The sequence below is a fragment of the Magnolia sinica genome, chromosome 2 (assembly GCF_029962835.1).
Source record: "Magnolia sinica isolate HGM2019 chromosome 2, MsV1, whole genome shotgun sequence".
Classification (NCBI taxonomy): Eukaryota; Viridiplantae; Streptophyta; class Magnoliopsida; order Magnoliales; family Magnoliaceae; genus Magnolia; species Magnolia sinica.
The window spans coordinates 12,465,449-12,488,202 of record NC_080574.1 but is presented as its reverse complement, the minus strand read 5'-3'; the positions used below and the strand labels follow the sequence as shown (position 1 = coordinate 12,488,202).

General features: G+C 38.9%; 2 protein-coding genes and 1 long non-coding RNA gene across 4 annotated transcripts; all 3 read left to right on the top strand.

Annotated features, from left to right (window-relative positions):
- The first annotated feature begins 8,810 nt into the window (after window positions 1-8,810).
- LOC131235184 (uncharacterized) lies at window positions 8,811-11,099 on the top strand. 2 transcript variants are annotated; one of them, XR_009165975.1, is made up of 5 exons: window positions 8,811-9,183; window positions 9,279-9,341; window positions 9,425-9,477; window positions 10,386-10,447; window positions 10,720-11,099. It is a non-coding gene; the product is annotated as an uncharacterized LOC131235184 (long non-coding RNA). The 2 variants fall into 2 exon arrangements; XR_009165972.1 differs by having other exon boundaries at window positions 9,425-9,560.
- A 33-nt stretch (window positions 11,100-11,132) lies between these two features.
- LOC131238045 (uncharacterized) lies at window positions 11,133-13,077 on the top strand. Its single transcript, XM_058236169.1, has 2 exons — window positions 11,133-12,474; window positions 12,559-13,077. The coding sequence occupies exons 1-2, from the start codon at window positions 12,361-12,363 to the stop codon at window positions 13,075-13,077; spliced, it is 633 nt and encodes a 210-aa protein (XP_058092152.1). The 5' UTR covers window positions 11,133-12,360.
- A 2,851-nt stretch (window positions 13,078-15,928) lies between these two features.
- LOC131226593 (DNA mismatch repair protein MSH4-like) lies at window positions 15,929-18,187 on the top strand. The gene is made up of 4 exons (XM_058222159.1): window positions 15,929-16,044; window positions 16,119-16,154; window positions 16,251-16,372; window positions 18,010-18,187. Coding segments are annotated over exons 1-4 (252 nt in total). The 5' UTR covers window positions 15,929-15,951; the 3' UTR covers window positions 18,011-18,187.
- The last annotated feature ends 4,567 nt before the right edge of the window (window positions 18,188-22,754 follow it).

The following is a 22,754-nucleotide window of genomic DNA, read 5'->3' as shown; positions in this document are numbered from 1 at the left end:
TATTTTTTATTTTGTGGTAAATACTTCTTTGTTCCTCAATGCTGTAAATAGTACTTCACAATTCATGACTTCTTTAATACTTCCCACAACAGATGGTACTTTTATCTTGTGGGTAAGAACAATAAGACCACTTGATTTTTGAGGAAATTGACAAAATACATTGGAAGTATTTTCCAAAAATCCTAGCATTCACTTGTGAATGTAAGATGCATTGTATGATTTGATTGCTATTTGTAATAAATGCGCTGCTTTGTTTTCCTGATTGCATTATATATACAATTCCTATCAGCATTAATTGTATTAGCTTAAATGAGTTGATCAATCCCAGTAGGTTCTTGCAATGGTAACAGATACCAAGGCAATAAACCTTTTTTTAAAAAAAATTAGCTACGGCTATTACTCGTAGCTATTGTAACTAAGAATATTCCTACGGATTTCATTTTACTTTTAGCTACAGATATTATTTATAGCTGTATTTACAGTTTACTACGGAAAGTATAGCTATGGATTATATTTGTAGTAATTAGATATCTATTGCTACAGATTTAATTTGTAGCCATAGGTTCTGACCTTAAGCTACTTGCTACGGTCATACTACGGACTATAACCGTAGTAATATAGCAACGGTTTTTATCCGTAGCCTCTACCCCTCTTTCTGGCAGTATTTTTTATTTTTTAACAACTCATTTGTACTTTCATTGAATGAAAAGACACTATACATGCAGCTAGACATTTCGGGCTACCCCGGTAGCTAAAAACATAGGAGTCGCCTATCATATGGGACCGCCGAATCGATCACGAATATACAAAAACTCTACCTAAGGGTCCATTGGAAAAGTCCTCATAGTGCCTAGACTCACTTTATCCAAGAAGATCAGCCCCCGAACTTACGTTGGAAGATCATTCACATGCTTGAAGAGGGAGAAGGACAAGGCTTCGCTCCCCTTACGGGCTATCCGTCTGCTGGCCTGTTGCATTCTCTTTGAATAAGCCTTAAGGACATTGACCCTCTCTGCTTCAGCTTGTCGATCCTAGAAATCCACGGTTTCCAAATCCAAGATGCGGACGACTTCTCGGGTTGGAGGTTGAACACAACCTTCGAATCAATTTCCACTTCGATCTTATTCAGCCCATTGTCTAGGCAAATAGAAAAATCCCATCATATACCGCATAGAGTTCGACTCGATTATTTGAGCCCAACCCATACCCTTTCAAGAAAGCAAAAATGAAATTCCCCCGGTCCCCTCTGCAAATTCCACCGCCACCTAACATACCCAGATTGCCCCTCGCCGAGCCATCTATATTCGACTTTACCCATTCCATAGCCAAATTCACCCATCTGACAATTACAGCCCGAAATCTCTGTTGGGGAGGAGCCAATAACCACAATCCTTCCAAAATCTAGTCCTGGGAGAACTTTTCATCACCTTTCCTTCGAACATGATTTTTACCCACCATTTAATTTAGGCTATGCAAACCGCAATGACCATGGGTTTATGTTCAAACCTCGCTTCATTTCTGGCCCGCTATATTTCTCAAAGGATCAGGCTAGGCAGTAGCTTGCGGATGAAGAATTCCCTCATCAGCAAGCTAGCTACCATTGGCTCATACGCCCTTCAATCGACTGATGCTGCAGATGGGAGATACCGAAGATTGTGCCAAAGTGATCCGATATAGTAGCCGCCTGCTGCCCTTGAAGGAAGATGCCTTTTATTGAGCTTGTAGAGATGGCAAGAGGAGTAAAAGAGCGACACACACACTCTCCAAGAGAGAGGGCAGAGAGACCACGAGACAGTGGGTGGAAAAGCTTTCTACCACCCCACACTTTCCCCGTAGCCAACATCTTGATCATTGGGCCTCCCCTCATCAGAATTTAATATAATCCCTTCAAAACATTTTCCTTCTAGGAAAAATGCCAGACAATCACTCATCAAGTTGACAGATGACCAATTGCGTTTACCAAGATCTTAAGTAGATCCATTTGTGATTGTTGCACACAAGATCTAGAGAGAAGGCTTTATAAAATATTCCTAGGAGTTTTTCAAATTCGTCCAATGGGCTCAAAGTGTGTAGCAAGGGTGAGATTTGAGGATGTTCAAATCGGGTAATCTCTTTCTCTTTATAATTTTTACTTTCGTAGTGTTCATCTGTCGCTTTGTTCCATAGTTTTTTTTTTTTTTTTTTCCTGCAAGAATTTTTTCTACATTAAAATCGTTGTGTTCTCTTGATACTTGGTTTGTGACAATGTATTACTAAATTCTGTATGCTTCCGCGATCCCCCAACAAAGGCTCATCTTATCCTGTAGGCAATCCACCTTTAACCCATCAACAATCAATAAGAGGGCGAATCAAGCTTAAAGGACGTGATTCAGCCTAGCATTAACATTTAAATAATTTTATTTTTGATTTTCTAATATATATTTTCGAACATGGTTTACAATTCAGGGTCATGTTTTGGTAATCCATGCCATCGGTCTGTCCTATCCCCCGTGGATATATAGAACATGCTTTGGAAATCTCCCTTGCTATACACACTTATCATTTGAATTTGCTGCAATAGTTACAAGGCTTAGTAGAAAATACAGCAACAGTCCAATTTTGACTGGAAGGGGTCTTAATACTTACCTCTTACTTCTAACGTGGAATAGCTCCAAGCCATCATCTAATCATACCCGGATTCAAACGAGGAAAATTTTTTATTATAGAAGCTATAAGGGCCTGTTTGATTTTTCAAATTCATAGCCAATACCTACTCATTACAATTTCACCTTGTTTGGAAATAGGCAAGTACTTCTGCTAGGGAAACAATCCAAAATGATTAACTTAAATTTATGAACTCCACCATGATGTATATGACATGTTGGTGTTGTTCATCTGCTTTACTATAACATTTTGAGGCATGAGCCAAAAAAAGAGGCAAATCCAACATTGAAGTGGCCCACGCCAAAGTAAACAATGGTCCTAAGAAGTTTTTAATGATGGGTGTTCGATTCCCTTTTTCCTGTGGTGTAGTCCACTTGAACTTTAAATCTGGCTAGTTTTTTGGCTCATGCCCTAAATTCAGTTGGTATAATAGATGGACGGTGTGGATAATCCACATATATCATGGTGGGCCCTACAAAATTTGGCAGTATCCTCCATTTTAACATTGAGAAAAGTAAGAGTCAAATCAATCCTAGAAAATGACCTGTGATTACACATGTAAATAATTAGTACCCATTATAACGTAATTATGTTTATTTATAACGTAATTATGTTTACTTTAGAAAAGCCAAAAAATGAGGTAAATCCGATGTTGAAGTGGCCCACACCAAAGTAAACAATGGTCCTAAGAAGTTTTTAATGGTGGGTGTTCGATTCCCTTTTTCCTGTGGTGTAGTCCACTAGAACTTTAAATCTGGCTAGTTTTTTGGCTCATGCTAAATTCAGTTGGTATAACAGATGGGCAGTGTGGATAATCCACATATATCATGGTGGGCCCTACAAAATTTGGCAGTATCCTCCATTTTAACATTGAGAAAAGTAAGAGTCAAATCAATCCTAGAAAATGACCCGTGATTTCACATATAAATAATTATTACATATTATAATGTAATTATGTTTATTTATAACGTAATTATGTTTACTTTAGAAAAGCCAAAAAATGAGGTAAATCCAACGTTGAAGTGGCCCACACCAAAGTAAACAATGGTCCTAAGAAGTTTTTAATGGTGGGTGTTCGATTCCCTTTTTCCTGTGGTGTAGTCCACTTGAACTTTAAATCTAGCTAGCTTTTTGGCTCATGCCCTAAATTCAGTTGGTATAACAGATGGACGGTGTGGATAATCCACATATATCATGGTGGGCCCTACAAAATTTGGCAGTATCCTCCATTTTAACATTGAGAAAAGTAAGAGTCAAATCAATCCTAGAAAATGACCCGTGATTTCACATATAAATAATTATTACCTATTATAATGTAATTATGTTTATTTATAACGTAATTATGTTTACTTTAGAAAAGCCAAAAAATGAGGTAAATCCAACGTTGAAGTGGCCCACACCAAAGTAAACAATGGTCCTAAGAAGTTTTTAATGGTGGGTGTTCGATTCCCTTTTTCCTGTGGTGTAGTCCACTTGAACTTTAAATCTAGCTAGCTTGAACTTTAAATCTAGCTAGCTTTTTGGCTCATGCCCTAAATTCAGTTGGTATAACAGATGGACGGTGTGGATAATCCACATATATTATGATGGGCCCTACAAAATTTGGCAGTATCCTCCATTTTAACATTGAGAAAAGTAAGAGTCAAATCAATCCTAGAAAATGACCCGTGATTACACATGTAAATAATTATTACCATTATAACGTAATTATGTTTATTTATAATGTAATTATGTTTACTTTAGAAAAGCCAAAAAATGAGGTAAATCCGACATTGAAGTGGCCCACACCAAAGTTAACAATGGTCCTAAGAAGTTTTTAATGGTGGGTGTTCGATTCCCTTTTTCCTGTGGTGTAGTCCACTTGAACTTTAAATCTGGCTAGCTTTTTGGCTCATGCCCTAAATTCAGTTGGTATAATAGATGGACGGTGTGGATAATCCGCATATATCATGGTGGGCCCTACAAAATTTGGCAGTATCCTCCATTTTAACATTGAGAAACGTAAGAGTCAAATCAATCCTAGAAAATGACCCGTGATTACACATGTAAATAATTATTACCCATTATAACGTAATTATGTTTATTTATAATGTAATTATGTTTACTTTAGAAAAGCCAAAAAATGAGGTAAATCCAACGTTGAAGTGGCCCACACCAAAGTAAACAATGGTCCTAAGAAGTTTTTAATGGTGGGTGTTCGATTCCCTTTTTCCTGTGGTGTAGTCCACTTGAACTTTAAATCTGGCTAGTTTTTTGGTTCATGCCCTAAATTCAGTTGATATAACGGATGGACGGTGTGGATAATCCACATATATCATGGTGGGCCCTACAAAATTTGGCAGTATCCTTCATTTTAACATTGCGAAAAGTAAGAGTCAAATCAATCCTAGAAAATGACCCGTGATTACACATGCAAATAATTATTACCTATTTTAACGTAATTATGTTTATTTATAACGTAATTATGTTTACTTTAGAAAAGCCAAAAAATGAGGTAAATCCGATGTTGAAGTGGCCCACACCAAAGTAAACAATGGTCCTAAAAAGTTTTTAATGGTGGGTGTTCGATTCCCAATTTCTTGTGGTATAGTCCACTTGAACTTTAAATCTAGCTAGTTTTTTGGCTCATGCCCTAAATTCAGTTGGTATAACAGATGGACGGTGTGGATAATCCACATATATCATGGTGGGCCCTACAAAATTTGGCAGTATCCTCCATTTTAACATTGAGAAAAGTAAGAGTCAAATCAATCCTAGAAAATGATCCGTGATTACACATGTAAATAATTATTACCCATTTATAAGTAATTATGTTTACTTTAGGCCCTAAACCGTACAAAATGTGAAAAGTGATAGCCTCATCGACAATAATTAAAATTGTGTAAAATGTGAAAAGTGATAGCCGCATCGCCAATAATTAAAACCGTGTAAGTGTGAAAAGTGATAGCCGCGTCGCAATAATCCATCTACTCTTCTAAGATCTGTGTTCCAACCACTTTTTCTCCTCCAGCCTTAAATGTTGAAAATTTGTACAATGTCAAGAAAGGATCACGATTCAACGGGGAAGCCTCACGTAAGGGGGGCTAAATTACCGTTACATTCAACTATAGCACACGTGTCAGATATCCTAGCCATTAGTTAAGGTAGCGTATGATGTGAACATGACATAAATAAAAAATAATGGTGATACACTGCAAGTAGGTCAAAGGTTTGTGCAGGGAAAAATGGACATATTGAAAGGAAAAAGTCTGAAACGGATTGGCTGCTCCCCATGCCACCAGCCAATGGCTGGTGGTCGGTGCTTTGTGGGGCCACTATAATGTATGTGTTTCATCCGTGCCGTCCATTTATTTTTCTAGATCTTATAGTATGAGACCAGAAATTAGATGTATCCCAATCTCAAGTGAACCACATCACAGGAAACAGTGTTGAATCAACGTGGTCCATTAAAAACTTTTTGGGGGTCATAAAAGTTTTCAAACAAGTTGATCTTTGTTTTTTCCCTTCATCTGGGTCTGTATTAACTAATCAACAGATTAGATGTCACATAAACAGTACATTGGGCCTTAGGAGGATTTAATGGTAGATATCCAATCACTATCGTTTTCCTGTAATGTGGTTCACCTGTGATTTATATTCCTCTCATTTTTTGTGCCAATCTCTAAAATTATCCGTAAAAATGGATGAAACACACACATCATGTTGAAGCCCACAGATCACCGACCACCAGCCACGGGATGGTGGTAGGGGGAGTAGCCAATCCGTTCTCCGGGTGTATGTATGTTAATGATTTTATTATCTTTAGTTTTGGCACGTGGCATAGTCTGACTGAACATTAGCAAATGGATGGCCCGGATCTTTGATTTGCATTCGATGTAACTTAGAACCAGATCCCACGTGGTAGTTGTTATGTGGCCTCCATTCTATCACAATCTTATGATCAATACCCTTTTTTTTTTTTAATCATCGAAAAACATCTTTTTTCCTATAACTGCGCTTAAAATAATGGCCTCTTTCAACGTCATGAATTAACTACGCTTAAAATAATTGCCTCTTTCAACGTCATGAAATGAATATGGTGGCCCTTCTGTCTAACCAAATCCACGGACGTACGTTATTTTCTGCTTTGTTAGTTCCACGCGCTGGGGCCTAGCTCATCCAATCTCATGCATGACTCCAAAAATATGGAACAATCGAGCAAGATCTCAGCTATTCATTACGTGCATGCATGCCCTGCATGGTTTAGATCTCCTGCCTTAGAAGTCAAGTTGATTTGGGCCCAGAGTAATGGAAAGGATTACTTTTAGAGAACAATTATCTGACCGAAAGCTAAAGTCTGGTATACATGTTCCGTATTGGCACCTACAGTGGATGCACAAGCTCCCATGAGTGTCCGATTAGGAAATCTCTGGACGCGGATTAGATACTTGCAGGTTAAGTCGCAAGACTCCCTATTGGAGTAACATCGTCAAGTTCTGTGAGATCCACAACGATGTATGTGTTATATCCATATCATTTATCTTTTTGGAGAGATCATTTTAGAGTACCAGACAACAAATGAGTCAGATCTAAATTTTTATTGGACCCTACCATAAGAAATGGTCAGAAGAGTAACACCCTACCGTTGAAACTTTCCCAAGGTCCGTTATGATGTTTATATGTGATCCAACGTGTTCATAAGTAAGCACTACACCAAAATCGTCAATTGAGTACGGTCCCTAGTTTGGTTCAAAAACGGCTCTAAGCCGTTTCTGATTTGAAACGGTAGTAAACCGTACTCGAATAGTGGCTGTTGTACATTGTTACTTTCACTTTTTTGTTGGTGTGTCCCGATTGAGTGTTCTATATTATTATTTCTTATTAACATAGCTTATCGTATTATTTTGAAACAGATGGACGGAATGGATTCTATTAGAACCCTCTAAGTGGACCCCACATGTCCCGAGAGTCACATTTACATAACATGTCGCAGACTACTGGATTATTTTAGTCGCCAAAACGCCCTAATCCCTCCAAACCGCCCAAAACGCGATCTCCCTCTCTCTCTCTCCCGATCTCAACCCTCCCTCGATCTCCCTCTCCCGATCTCAACCCTCTCTCTCGATCTCCCTCTCCCTCGATCTCCCTCTCCCGATCTCAACCCTCCCTCTCACTCTCCCTCTCACCTCCCTCCCTCTCTCGATCTCCCTCTCCCTGCAACATCAACCATTCCACGACAGTCCCCACACATGGGGTATCTAATATTGTAGAAGTAGCAGCAGCAGCTCGATATGGGGTGTGTGATCTGTCGTCCACGGTTGAATGGGGAAGACTGAAGGGAGGGAGTGAGTGCAGCAGCAGCAGCAGCAACAACGGATTCCTAGAAAAGTAATTCATCTCCCTCGTCTATCTTCTATATCAGTCACCGTCTCTCCAGCAGATCTCAGCTTGTAAGGACGCAGATCTTGTTTTACATCTCTCGAAGCTGCGATTTGTTAGATTTTTCGTTCTTTCTACTTTAGCTCTGCTTTGTAGTCGTAGATGCGAGATTTTTATTTGATATTTTTCTCAATGTAGTTTCTATTTTTTGTAGTCATGGACGAGATCTCGTTTCTTGCTCTGATCCATACGTGGATTATTTAGCATTTTTTTTCCGATTTTTTGGTTGCGAGGCTGTAGATTTTCATGATTTTTAGATCTTAGCATGAAGGAACACGGATTTAGTTTTTGGATCTGTTGAATAACCGTTTTATTTTATTTTTCCGTTCACACTGCATTTTAACTTTCCATGATTGTCCTTGCCAACTGTAGATTTGAGTATTTTAGTCGTTTCTCATGTTTCTAGTACTTTATTATTTCCATTTATTTGGATATCTGCATTGGTTGATTTTATTCTATTTTTCATAGCAAAGAAAGGATGTCTTTCAGCATTCTGTTTGTGGTTGGGTCATTCTCAATTTAGCCATCCTTAAGACCCATGCCACCCATCTATAGTTGCATGGATTGACAATAGATTCGGGTGCGGGATCAGGGAAGCGTCCGTTTCAAAATGTAAACAAGTGCAAATGGGTAGGGAGTGGCATTGTGAGTGAAAGTCCAAAGTGTGTTCAAAGCAGGAGCGATGCCTAATTTGATGGGTTCTGCAACTAAGCACCCACTATGCAGTCATCTGGATGTTATTGGTGGGATCAACCTGATGAAGGATGTCACATAAATGTGTCATGTTGGCACATGTGTGATGATTCACCTCTTGGATATCTCCTTGTTTTATTTATTTATTTATTATTATTATTTTTTGATGTTCTCATTGTCTATGTGAGGGAGTTCACCCTTATATAAGATGTGAACAAACATAAATCACTCATGCTTGCCTGTCAGCCTGCTTGGATGTATGCAATTTTGTGTAATCTTTCATCTGTATGTAATTGAATAATAATGTTGATTTTCAGCTACAAGGACCGATTTCTTGCTGCTTTGCCAGCACCTCGTTGAGCAAGTGTTGACTTCAGTCGGCCTGTTTTCACAGCCACTGCATTCTACTTGTGTGCAAAAAGGCACAAGGTAGCTAATCATTGAAATCCTTTCTTCTCTTTCCATTTCAACCTGCCTGATTTTTTAAAATGTTTCTTACGCTTCAGTGTTTACTTGTTTTGCAGCTTAAAGTAGACAAGATTAAGCTTATTGAGCTATGTGGCACATCAGAATCTGAATTTACTAGTGTAAGACATGCTCCTGTTAGCATTTTCTTTATTTTTACTTTGTAGCATTTTTTTATTATTGGACTTCCGAATCATGGTTGCAGGTTTTCCTGCATCAATTTTCTCATAAGATGTTGCTTCTTGTGCAACAGATTTTGTACATGCATGTTTCCATTTTCACCAAGACACTAAGAATAAAAGACAAACAACAGATGACTGTGACTCTGTAACAGCCAAAAAGTTAGAGTGCCACCAATTTTATAGTTAGTAGTAGCAAAGGTGGAAATGGAGGGTAGAGATGTGGATAGAAATTCAAAATAAACATGTTACTTACAAGGAGAAAGAAATCATACCTTACTAAGTTGGCTAGTTGTGGCTAGTAGTACATTACATTTATGTTTATTTTGGATTACAAAGAAATCATACCTTTGTACTCTTATTGAGGTCAATGCATTGTATCATCAGGTGTAGGATGTGACAAAGGTATGTGGTTGTTTTTTTTTCCTTTCTTTCTTTTTACAATTATCTGTCATATGCAATTTGCACAACATTTTTTGCTGAAATACATTCACCTAATCTTTACTGCTCATTGATCATCACAAATCCTGCACACGTTTTGTATGTCCGCACATGTAAGGAATCACCATTCTTGTATAGACCCACTGATTTGATAAATACCCCCCCATCCCTTCTGCTTTTAGTCAGATAATAATACTAAATTAGAAAGTAGACTGATCTGACCAATACCCAAAAGTTGTGAGAGGGCACACTGAGGTACATGTTTTTATTGACATTTTACCAGGCCAATCTCCCTGTTCTTCCACTGCACTTCCCACTTGTTCCTGTAAACTCATTTTCTTTACAAATGAATGGTTTGCATACCCAAAAGAATGTTCGTAGTGATGGTGGAGAGTTTATTTTTAAAATGAATGTTACATTCCTTGCTAACAATGGTATTACTTGTTAGAGAGTGCAATGGATTAATGTGGTGCATTAAATGCTTTTATAGAATGCTAAATACCTCTTTAATCAAATGAACCATATATCTATTTTGTTTTGTTTCAGGAATATAATCATATTTGTTGAAGTCCACTTCTCTTGTTGTAGATAAGAACCTACTGAATCAGGTATAATTGTGTACTTACCTATAGTCTTAGTTAATTTATATTTTTATTACTTCATGTAAAACATATCTGCCCGTTGAGTCTAAAAAAGAGATGCAGTGTTTTTTATTTTAGTTTGTTATCATACTTACGATTGAAAAATGGAAATAAAAAACTAGTTTTATTTCACTAAAGCATGCATCGGAATTTGTTTATTCACTTTAAACACATTAAGTTAATAGGGTCCAACCATCATTTTAACATCAAAATTGACTTGATTTTCTCATTTGTTGCAGAATGTCGTCATTAAGTAACAAAGCATGGATGGACAAACATAGGTTAAGTCCAGAATATTTGGATGGACTTGTGCATTTTATTGAGTTTACAAAGAACAACGGTGGTGGATTTGATCATTATTCGTTTCCGTGTGTGAAATGTAGAAATGGGAGTGGGATGTTCACTCTTGGAGAGATTCATGAGCATTTGCTCATTAACGGTATGGATAAGTCATACACACATTGGATTTTTCACGGTGAAAGTCTTGCGAAAAGTAACGAGAAACCATCATCATCGACGTTTGATGATCAATCCGATGATGAGTATCCTAGAATGGAGGAACTTGTTAATGATGCATTTAGAAATATTGGAGAACATGCTGATACTCTTATGGATGATCTTAGAAATGAAAATTGTCATGAAGACCTTTATGCAGAAAGATATAAGGCTTTATTTGATGATGCAAGACAATCTTTGTACCCTTCCTGCCCTAGAGAACTCACAAAATTATCGGTTACTGTTGAGTTGTATAGTTTAAAGGCATGTAATGGTTGGTCGGATAACAGCTTTAATGATCTTCTTCAATTGGTTAAGAAGTTGTTACTAGTAGAAAACACGTTGCCAGTGAGCACATATCAAGCGAAAAAGATGATCAGCTCATTAGGAATGACTTATGAGACTATACATGCATGTCCCGATGATTGTATTATTTATTGGAAAGAGTATAAAGATAGACAAAATTGTCCAACATGTCATACATCGAGATGGAGGTCAGATTACTTGGCAAAGAAAAAAGGTGTTAGAGTTCCATCAAAGGTTTTGAGATATTTTCCTTTGGCACCAAGGCTACAGAGGCTATACAGGTGTGCATTCAATGTTTAATATAATTTTGATATTATCCTATATACCTTTTGTTAAAAAAATTAATAAGTAATCTTTTTTTTTTAAAAAAAAACTTTATTTCTAGTGTGCCATGGATAGTGGAGCAAATGACTTGGCATTCTCAACCGAAAGAATATAATGGTGTTATGCGGCATCCGTCTGATTCATCAAGTTGGATGGTAATAAATAACAAGTAGCCAAGTTTTGCTGAAGAATTCCGTTATGTGCGTTTAGGGCTTACGATTGATAGATTTAACCCATTTGGACATCTTAGTAGTGCCTACAGTTGTTGGCCTTTCATTATAGTGCCATATAATCTACCCCCTTCGATGTGTATGAAAAGAGAATTTTCAATGTTAACGGTATTGATACCAGGTCCAAAAGGACCAAGTAAGGACATTGATGTCTACCTACAACCGTTGATTGACGAGTTGAAGAATTTGTAGCTTAATGGAGTGACAACATATGATTCTCATTTAAAGACAATTTTTAATTTGAAAGCCATTTTAATGTGGGGAATTCATGATTTTCCTGCATATGGGAGTTTATCAGGATGTGTTACACATGCACAATATGCTTGCCCTGTTTGTGCCTAGGGAACCGTTGCTGAACGACTTAAGAGTGGCAAGAAGTACTCCTATCAGGGCCATCGAAGATTTCTTCCTATTAATCATGTTTTTAGGACTCAAAAAGCGGCATTCAATAATAAAGTGGAAGAAGGAAGACCTTCTCATCGATTAAGTGGTTCAGAGGTTGAAGCGAAGGTAATCGGTATTCAGATGGATATCGGTAAATCGAAGGGAAAGAAACGAAAAAGTTACGGTGATGATTTGACTGGGAATATAACTGCTTGGTACAAAAGATCGATCCTATTCGACTTGCCATATTGGAAGGTGATTTCCTTAACTTGTTAGTTTCATTTGCATATATGTCAGTGAATAAAAACTTAACATTCCATCATAATTGTGTTTTTCCAGGAGTTACCAGTTCGGCATAACTTGGATGTAATGCATGTTGTAAAGAATGTTGGTGACCATCTTCTGTCGACGATTCTAGAAGTCAAAGATAAAACTAAGGATGATATAAGTGCACGCGAAGATTTGAAAAAAATGAACATAATGAAAGACTTATGGCTGAAAGAAGCGGATAGCAAAACTATTAAACCAAAGGCACCATTTACTTTAAGTCGTAAGGAGAAAGAATTGTTCTGCCAAACATTGCATGACTTGAAGGTTCCAACAGGGTATAGTTCCAGATTTAAACATCTTGTGAACTTACAAACTCTTGAGATAAAGGGACTAAAGTCGCATGATTATCATGTCATTATGTGTCAATTACTACCTGTGTTGCTACAACATGCTTTCTCAGAGCAACGCCAAAAGAAAGATGGAGACACCCTGATTAGTAGGACTGAAGTATGGATTAAAACCCATACAAGAAAGGATGATTCTGTTCACAGTAATGCAGCTTCACATGTGGTAATCTCCTTGTCTTAAACTTAAGTTTATAGAATTGAAATTTGGTGTCAATATATTACTTATGTAATTGTATAATATTGTAGGAAAAAGTCAAAGAATTACTTGCTACCGAAGGAAGTAATTCCCACGACATCCTCAACGATTCATTGACTCAAGTGTTTGGTCCTGATACAAGGGGTCATGTTCGAGGCGTTGGGACCACCGTTTCCCAATCACAAATCAGGGGGTCCACTGCAGTTCTTGAAAAGATCTCTTCGTATAAAGGAAAGTAGAAGAGCAATCATCCACAATTCAAGAGCAATCGTTCAAAATTCAAGAGCTATCTTCTAAAATAGATTTTCTTACCGACCAAATTGGGGGTATCAAAGAGATGATTCAGGTCAATTTTCATTGAAATCTTTATTTTTAAAATTTAAATAGTAATAAATTATTTTTTTTCAATTATCATATATAACACATGGTGTGGAACTTTATTACAGCAGCAACACATGGATTCGATTCAACCGGAGAATCCACAATCGACTGGTGGACCCTCAGTTGGGAATCATCAATGTGTAGAGAGAATGCGGCCATGCAAGTTGTACTCTTGGCGTAAAGAGCTCGTTGCTCAAGGGCGAGTTATTTTGGCAGATGGGCCTCAAATGATTCATGGCAAACCTCTTCAGGAAGATCTTTACAAGGTTGCCATTGATGTCATTATCAAAGGAGACGTCGAATTGCCCGAGCCAGACGGATATCATTCGACTTTAGGCGAAGTTGGAATTGGCTCATTTGTTGCATGGCATCATTGCTTTACTGAGTTCACTGATTAGCAACAATAGTTTAATACTTTTTTGGACACTTAACCTTTTTGGACTATATATATGTTTTGATTGTATAGCTTACTTGATTAGTTGTTTCTATAGACTAAACATGATAGATATAATGCAGGTTTTTGACAAATGTGTTGATGGCTTCGATCATCACTGCATGGTAAGGAATTATATCACAGATAAAACACTTTACTGAAAGTAGACTCTACCAGTTTGGCTAACACTGCATTGTTGTTGCCTATTTTCAGGTATCTGTATGGGAAAGATTTGCTTCTTGCATCAGAATTCTGGCAGTCCATCTGAGAGGAACAATGTTTAGGTTTTTCTTTTTTGTCGGTGATTTTAGTTTCCACGACTATTATTGACTTCATTTAAATATTTTTTCTTATAACCTTTGAATATTTAAAATTTTCTGTCATGCAAGATTAACAGTAGTAACAAAAATGTCAAAGACTTGTTTGTTTACATTTAACCTTTTGTGTGAATTGAAGGAGGAGATCCAACGACCTGCAGCTGCCTGCATGATACCTGATAACTTGTCGTGCCGTCTTAATTCTCCTGTCAAAATGGCATCCGTTCCATGCAAATTGCAAGCTAGAGGACCTGTCAGGCCTCTCCTGGGTTGCAAGACCCGTCACTGGACGAAGTACTCTTGGTCTTGTGTCCCGCCATGGAAGTATGGAAAGTCAGAATGTGCCCCTTATGGATCCAATGGTCACCCTCTTTGGTAGCGTCCACGAGAAGCTCCCTGAGATGGGAAGCATGCGAAGCACGCTCTTTCCGAACTTTGGCAGCATGTTCAGCATGGCAGGGCAGCCCACCAAAAATGAAGAGTGGGATGAGGAGAGTCTCCCGAGAGAGGGTGAGGACTATGCATCTGACGCTGCGGGAGGTGATTCCGATGACAACTTGCAGAGCCCGCTACTCCCACGGCAAACAACGAGCATGGAGAAGGATATGGTCCCACCGTCACAGGCAGCTCATGGGAGTGTATTGAGCATGAGCCGCCACAACAGTCTCATGCAAGGAAATGCTGGGGAGGCAGTTAGCAGTACAGGTATTGGTGGTGGGTGGCAGCTGGCATGGAAATGGTCTGAGAGAGAAGGGGAAGATGGGAAGAAGGAAGGAGGGTTTAAGAGAATTTATTTGCACCAGGAGGGTGTCCCTGGGTCCCGCCGTGGGTCTATCGTTTCGCTTCCTGGGGGTGATGTCCCTGTAGAGGGTGAGTTCATCCAGGCTGCTGCTTTGGTGAGCCAGCCTGCACTATACTCCAAGGAGCTCAAGGAGCAACATCCAGTCGGACCCGCTATGGTCCACCCATCTGAAACCGTCAAAGGGCCAAGTTGGGCCAGTCTTTTGGAACCAGGAGTGAAGCATGCATTGATCGTTGGGATTGGGATTCAAATTCTTGAGCAGGTAGGAAATAGGTCATGTTAAAAGAGTTTTTTAGTCTTTCAGGTGTTGTTTTCATGGTAGCTAAAGTCAGTAGACTGTGTTGGGCTGTTTCTAGCATATGGTGGCTGATTGAGTTGTTGAAATTATGTTTAGCTTCCATGGTGAAATTTTGTTTCCCTTGTATTTGTTTTGATTTTTTTTTGAACATTAAATCATTTCCCCCTTTTTCTAAAGTTTCAGCTCTATATTCTGTCCATTAATTGTCTTTGAGCCCATATATCTCTCTTTTCAAATGTGATAAATCTTTGTTGTTCTCTCTATTTATATATTATTTTTCTGCTGCACAATTATGCTTTTAATCAAATATCATGTATATCTGTTTGCTGTAATTTAGAATATTCTTTCCATTATATATAATTCCCTTCCTGCATTTATGTAAAATTGAACAGAGACCAATCTATGTTGGTGGGCTGATTCGGTGCTGATTAGTCATTTGAGCTCGTGCTCTGAAATCATTGCTCCTCTGTTGAAGAGTTTGAATTAATTTGTGTGTATATGTGTGTGTGTGTGTGTGTGTGTGTGTGTATATATATATATTTATATTTATATTTATTTCATTTGAAGTCTTTGAGTAGATATTTAGTAGCTGTAAAATACGAAGACTCTACTATATTTTTATGATCCCATGGTGATCATTGCCCACCCAAACAAGCTCGCACCAGATGGTATGGTTGGAGTTTCGGAGCTGGTTGATAGATGTTATATGTCAACCAAGAATGTGCTGATTCTTGATGACATTCTGGGTTTTGATAGTCTTCTTTCAAATGTTCACCCTAACACTAAATTGCGCAGTTAATCATGGCTCGTGGGTGCTTTGATGATACTAAGGTTGCTGAAGAAACCTCTTGTTCTTTTGATTTTTTAAAAAAGGATTTTGGATGTCATAATTATGTTTATAAGTAGCTTTTCATCAATGTTTCACAGGGAGCTGTGCTGGTTAAAAGTTTGGCTGCCAAGGAACCATCTGCTCTTGCCTTGGATACTTACTACAAGCAGTATTATCTCTGTTTGGCTGCTGCTGCTGCTGCTGCTGCTACTATCAAATGGTAATCCAATTCTGCATGCATTTGAGTTCTACCCTATTCATGTTGTAACTTCCACTCAAGAGCGTATCTGATATAGAGTGGATGATCCCAACCAACAATGAATGAGATTAACGCCTCCAAAAGAGGAAGAGTTGATGAGTGTGTGCATGTAGACAATGAGTTGAGAAGTGTGTGCAGGGTTAGGCATGCAGGCCTCGGTACCGAGTCGGGTCGAGTTCGGGTTAGGTCGATTTCAAAACCGGATCGAGTCAGGTCAGCCCTAACTCGGTCCATATTCAACTGAAATAGGTACTGATATTTGTTTGGGAGATCTGATCTTTGTAAAAGGTTGGCCCCATCATTTAGAAGAACCCAATGTGAAAAGAATACAAAGATTGGCCCCATCATTTAGAAGAACCCAATGTGAAAAGAAGGCCGATCCATTCATGTCAGGTATATTGGGTTAGATTAATGCTTTTAATTTACTTTAATGTTGTGGCCTACCTAGTTCATATATTGTTCTGATTTTAATTACAAGTTATATGCATGATGAGGCCAATCTTTTGCAAGGCCTAGATGTACTAGACAAGAAACACATTGGTGGGAAAACATGATTGTTCTGATTTTAATTACAAGTTATATGCATGATGAGGCCAATCTTTTGCAGGGCCTAGATGTACTAGACAAGAAACACATTGGTGGGAAAACATGCGCACAATACATAGGAAAGGCATTTCTCAAATGAAATACGAGTATCCATAGGTGGTGAAATTCCACTAGCATGAGTGTGTGGGGCGTGTAAAAAAAAATAAAAAAAAAATGAAATACCTTGATCCAAACTCCAAACCATTATTAAAGTTGGGGGAATGCAGAGGTTGAAAAACTCAGTACCCATCATGGTCCAGTTTTGGAAATTTTCAGGAAGTTGTGAACAGGGATTGATGACTGGTTGGCTTCAGATGTGACTCATCTGAGTCGAAGTCGACTCGGGTGAGGCCAATCTGGTACTGCACCATGAGTTATAGCATTGAAAATATGGGTGATTCAACCCAACTCGGACTGAGCAAAGCGTCCTGAGTCTCCCAGTCTTAAAATCATGGTTGGGATCTCATTGAGTAGTGCTGCCAATGGGTCAGTTTCTAGCCTGGCCCACCCTGAGTGGATCTGCTAATGTGTCAGTTTCTGTCTTGACCCACTATCGGAATGGAAGCGGGAGGAGCCATGCTCTGAGTAGAGAAATCCTACTACTAGAGTATAAATACACCTATATTGAATATCACCATATCTTCACCTCAACCAGCAGTCCGAGCTAGTCACGTCTAGCAGCCTTTAATGCCCTGCATGTGAATGTCTTGAAAAAAAGAAGTAAAAGTGCCTTCGCTCCATTAGCCCAGTTCAGGTATTCATGTGCAAGGTACGTTGCTATTCTCAGACAACAACAAGAGGCATGATAACTGTTCCAATCAAGCAACTAGGATTAAGATTGTCCAGTTGGTCAGATTATTTATCAATGACCCATATGTGATGGGGGCCACCGATGAGTGGTTCAGGATATCTGCTGTGTTCCTGTTGGAACTTGTTGATAAAGAGCCTGGATAGGGGCTGATAACATTTTTACCTGTGCAATTATTTTTAATATAAATATGGTATTTTTGCAGATGGAATACCAGGCCTGAAGAACTGGTGGAAGAGATCACTTGGGTTGTGGGGGATGGATGAGGAGGATTTGCAGCGGATGTCATATCTGAAGGCAGAGTGATCATTCTAGAAAAGAGCAAGGAATTGTTGGATTATAGAAGCCTGGAAATGAAATGTTGTATTGAAATTGGAATTTGAATTGAATGTGTACTAGAAGGAAAATTGTTACGTGTGAATCATTTTATTGTCTTTTTCTTCTATTTGTGTAATTATCTGGCATATAATACAAGTAGATTACATACCCCACTGTCTCTCATACAATTAACAAAGGGGTTTAAAATTGTTCTTAAAATTCCGTCCTAAAATCTGACTGTTGGCAACGTTCAGAAGCATTCAAAACCGTTTCTAAAATTTTCTGCCCAAAATGTGACCGTTGGCACCAGAACGGTTTAAAACCGTTCCTAAAATTCCGTTTCTAAAAACTGAAACGGTACCCAAAACGGTTCCGAAGCGTTCCTGATTTTCTGCGACGCCTCATTCAGAAACGGTATTAAACCGTTCCTGAAGCATTTAGGAACGGTTTAAAACCGTTTCTGAATGACGATTTTGGTGTAGTGAAAGCAGACATGAAAGAACCAAAAACCCAAATTTCAGTTTGATTGAAAACTTTCGTGGCCATTAAAATTTTTTAATGGTCGGCGTCACACTCTCCACTACTTTTTGGAGTGAGGATTACTCGAGCTTTGGATCTAACTCATTCTTTAGCTCACATTGTAAATTGGTATCTATAAATGGATAAATGGAGTAGATACAACACATAGGTCTTACGGCACTTGGCGACGTGACCTCAGCAGCGGGTCTGGTCTCGCTACTCAAACTGTCGACAGCTAATCCGCGTCCGAAGCCTCTAGCATTTAATTTGGTAACCATAGACACGACATCGTATCCTGCGTAGGTGCGTGGACGGCGTCACTTTCTGTTACAGAGTGCCGCGTGCATGGAACTACGCGGACATAACTTTCACCAAGCTGCTTATACACGTGTATTGATTCACTTGTCGGATGTTTGTCGGCTTCACGTTCTAACTTACGGGCGCGGATTAGATAGTCAGTAGCAAAATCCAAGTGACGTCTCAAAGCTTCGTGGGCTCTACCATGATTAATGTGTTGTATCCATACATACGGAGATAACGTTTAATGGCATTACAAAAAGAACGAGATAGATCTAAAGTTTAAGTGGACCCCACCATTAAAAACAGTGAAAACAGCAACATCCACCGTTCAAAACTGCTCAGGGGCACAATAATTTCCAATTAAGCTGATATTTTTGTTTTAACTTCATGTTTCGCTAGGTTAACTTATAAATATGTTGGATCTCAAAAATACGTGGCCCTATAAATGTTTCAACGGTGGGTGTGAATGTTCCACGGTTTTCTGTGGTGGGTCCACCTGAACTTTAGAACTATTTCAATCTTCTTGTAATGCCATAAAATTATCTCTACCGATGGTTAGACGGTATGATACAACACATGCATCATAGTGGGTTCACAAAACTTGGTGACGTCACTTCAGTAGGATTTGGGTACTGACCTTGTCAGTATCTAAACCGCGCCCCTAACTTAGCGGATCATTTTAAAAAGCGAGCCAGGCACGAAGCATCTCGAAATCTCTGCGGACCACATGACAGGAAAGTACTCGTAATTGAACGCCCACCGTTGAAAATTTTCAAGGTCCCTAGTAATATCTATTTTCCATCCAGTCCATGCATATGGTAACGGAAAACCCAAATATCTAAACTCATTCAAAACTTCCGTAGCCTCCAAAAAGTTCTAACGATGGGCGTTCAATCACAACTGTGTTCCTGTGGTGTGTTGCATATAAGACGTAGATATGTTGGAATCATGCCCTAAAATTAGATGGATAGCGTGGGACGCGGATATCCTGCGAAAGCCTTTCTCGGGAAGTTCCTGACCTGGGAACTTAGGCGAGGCCCACCGTGATGTTTGTGACATCCAACCTGTCCATCCATTTTGTGAGCTCATTGTATGACTTGAGCCCAAAATTGATAAGGATCCAAGACTCAAGTAGGCCGCACTAAAGGAAAAGGTGTGTAGGAAAATTCCTACCATTGAAACCTTCCTAGGGTTGACAGTGATGTTTACATGCCATCCATACCATTCATACCATTATTTCAATTGGGATGAACTGAAAACACAAATATTATCCTGATTCAAAACTTCTGTGGCCGTACGAGTATTTCAACTGTGGAAGTTAAATCCTCAAATTTTTGGCCCATTTGAGCATCGGATCAGGCTCTTTTTTGTCTAGAAGTCCTAAAATGAGCTAAAAAATCAGATAGACGTGAATCTCTCACAAACACATCAGGGTGGGGATGCATCGTGTTAGGCCTCCCAACCCAAAAATCATGACGTTGGAAAACTTTGGACCGAACCCAAAAAGGCAGGAGTGGATTAGGTGCGGCCGGCCTACACCAACATGGTGGGTCCCTTACTGTCTGGCCCACTTTGATGTCTATGTGATATATTTATGTTGTGCACCCATTTTTCCATATCAGTTCGAGGCATGAGACCAAAATTGAAGTAGATCAGGATCTAAGGTGTATAACACCATAGGAAAAAGTGATGATTGGCCATTTAAAACATCTTGGGGCCATAAAGTTTTGAATCAAGCTGATATTTCTTTTTCTCTTCATCCCAAGTTTGTGTGACCTTATCAACAGGTTGGATTGCAAATAAACATAATAGCAGGCCCTTGAAAGTTTTTAATGGTAGTTTCCCATGTGCAGTTCATTGAGATTTGCATCTGCTTCATTTTTTTTTTTGCCCATGCCCTAAAATAAGTTAGAAAATTGAACAGATGGTGCGAGTATACTACATATACATCAAGGTGGATCCCATAGTCATATCCTCAACATGTTGGTAAGGCTGGGCATACCCATTCAGCTTCCAACTTAGGTAGGCCCAGCCTAAGAAATGGTTGAATGAAAATGCCCACTATATGGAACAATTCAATGAGTATGCCCACGGTTAGTTTTGTGGAGTGTGACCTTCTAATTTGTTTTATCTATTTTGCAAGACATTTTAGGGCATAAGATAAAAAATGAGGGGATTCAAAGCTCAAGTGGACCATACCATATTAAGACAATGACACCCATTGTCGTAACCTTCTTAGGGCCCATCATGAGATTTATTTTCTATCCAACCTAATTATAGAAAACATAAATATAAACTTGATCTAAAACTTCCGTGGCACATAAAAAGTTTTCAATGGTAAGCATTCAATCCCCACTAGTTTCTAAGGTGTGGTCCATTTGAGCTTTAGGTTTGCCTCATTTTTTAGACCACCCTAAAATGATCTTGCAAAATAGATGGATGATGTAAATAAAACACATATATTATGGTGGGGTCTATAAAACTTTGTCATGTCAACACACCACACGATGTGGGTGGCTTATGCCATGAGAGCGAGCTCACCTAGACGATGCGACCCTTACTATGAGGCCCACCTTGATGTCATGCCCCAAATTCGAAAACCGGGCTCACAAAATTTTCTATCACCGAATCTGGTGCCGACAACCTCCGTAGTACCCCATTCTCAGCTCTTAACGTCCATACGTCATATTTCGATCTTGGGATCTTACAAGGAGGATTTTTCAATGTACATTTAACTCGTAATAAGCATAATCACAAGTATACCTAAATCATAATGGCAACATCATCATCACATATCCACTAATATAAACATTTGAATACAATGCTGAAAGAAAAATACATATATCGAAATCAAAGCTCCAGAAGTCAGCTACATGCTCCAAGTTCCATGCTGCTGCAACCTAATGTCAACTGCACACATCTATCGTGCATAAGCTTATAGAAAGCTTAGAGGGTAGTGAAAGTGTGTGCACAAGGTAAGTGCTAAGTATTCAATACAATGACATAATTATATAATGTCGAAAATACTATCAAGATCATGAATCATATGATATCAGAGTGAGAGGAAACATATTGGTAAGTCCATGGGTCATACAATATCAGAGTAAGCAAAAATACTGACAAGTCCATAAAATATCTCAACCTCATCCAAGATATGCGATGAAAAGACGTAGTAAGCCAATGTCATATACTGAGAAAATAATGTAAATCGGCTATGTAATGCGGAAATATAATGAACTAGATAAGATATCGAGGATGCAATACAATATGTAATTCGGAAGAGCTACGAATACCATCAGCCTCATCAAGGACATATAAATGCAGAAACATAGCAACCCAAAATGCTATATGCCGAGGATGTAATACAATATGCAATATGTGGTGCGAATGAAACGACCAAGCTACAGTATTAAGTCGGGATAATAGTACGTGGTATCGCAGGCTATGGAGCCTATCACAAAGGACTTCTATCCAAACCAGTCCCATACATAAATTTGGATAGATAGACTCATTATGGTAAGCTCCTGATCTCAGGTTAGTCGCGCGCCCCAACCGAAATCCTGACCATTCCGAAAGTACACATAACAATTAGTTGCGCACCACCAGTCTGAGTAGATAGTGAATGAATGAATGAATATAATGTTGAGTATACAATTTCTACTCCACGAATCAGTACTGTACATCTCTGGGATCATCACTGGGGTCTAGTACACTCTACGTCAGCTGCCGCCCTATCAAACGCACAACTGGGTAAGTGGAAGAGATCTCACTATCCGCCTACCAATATCGGGCCCGGCTCGTCGATAGCGGACC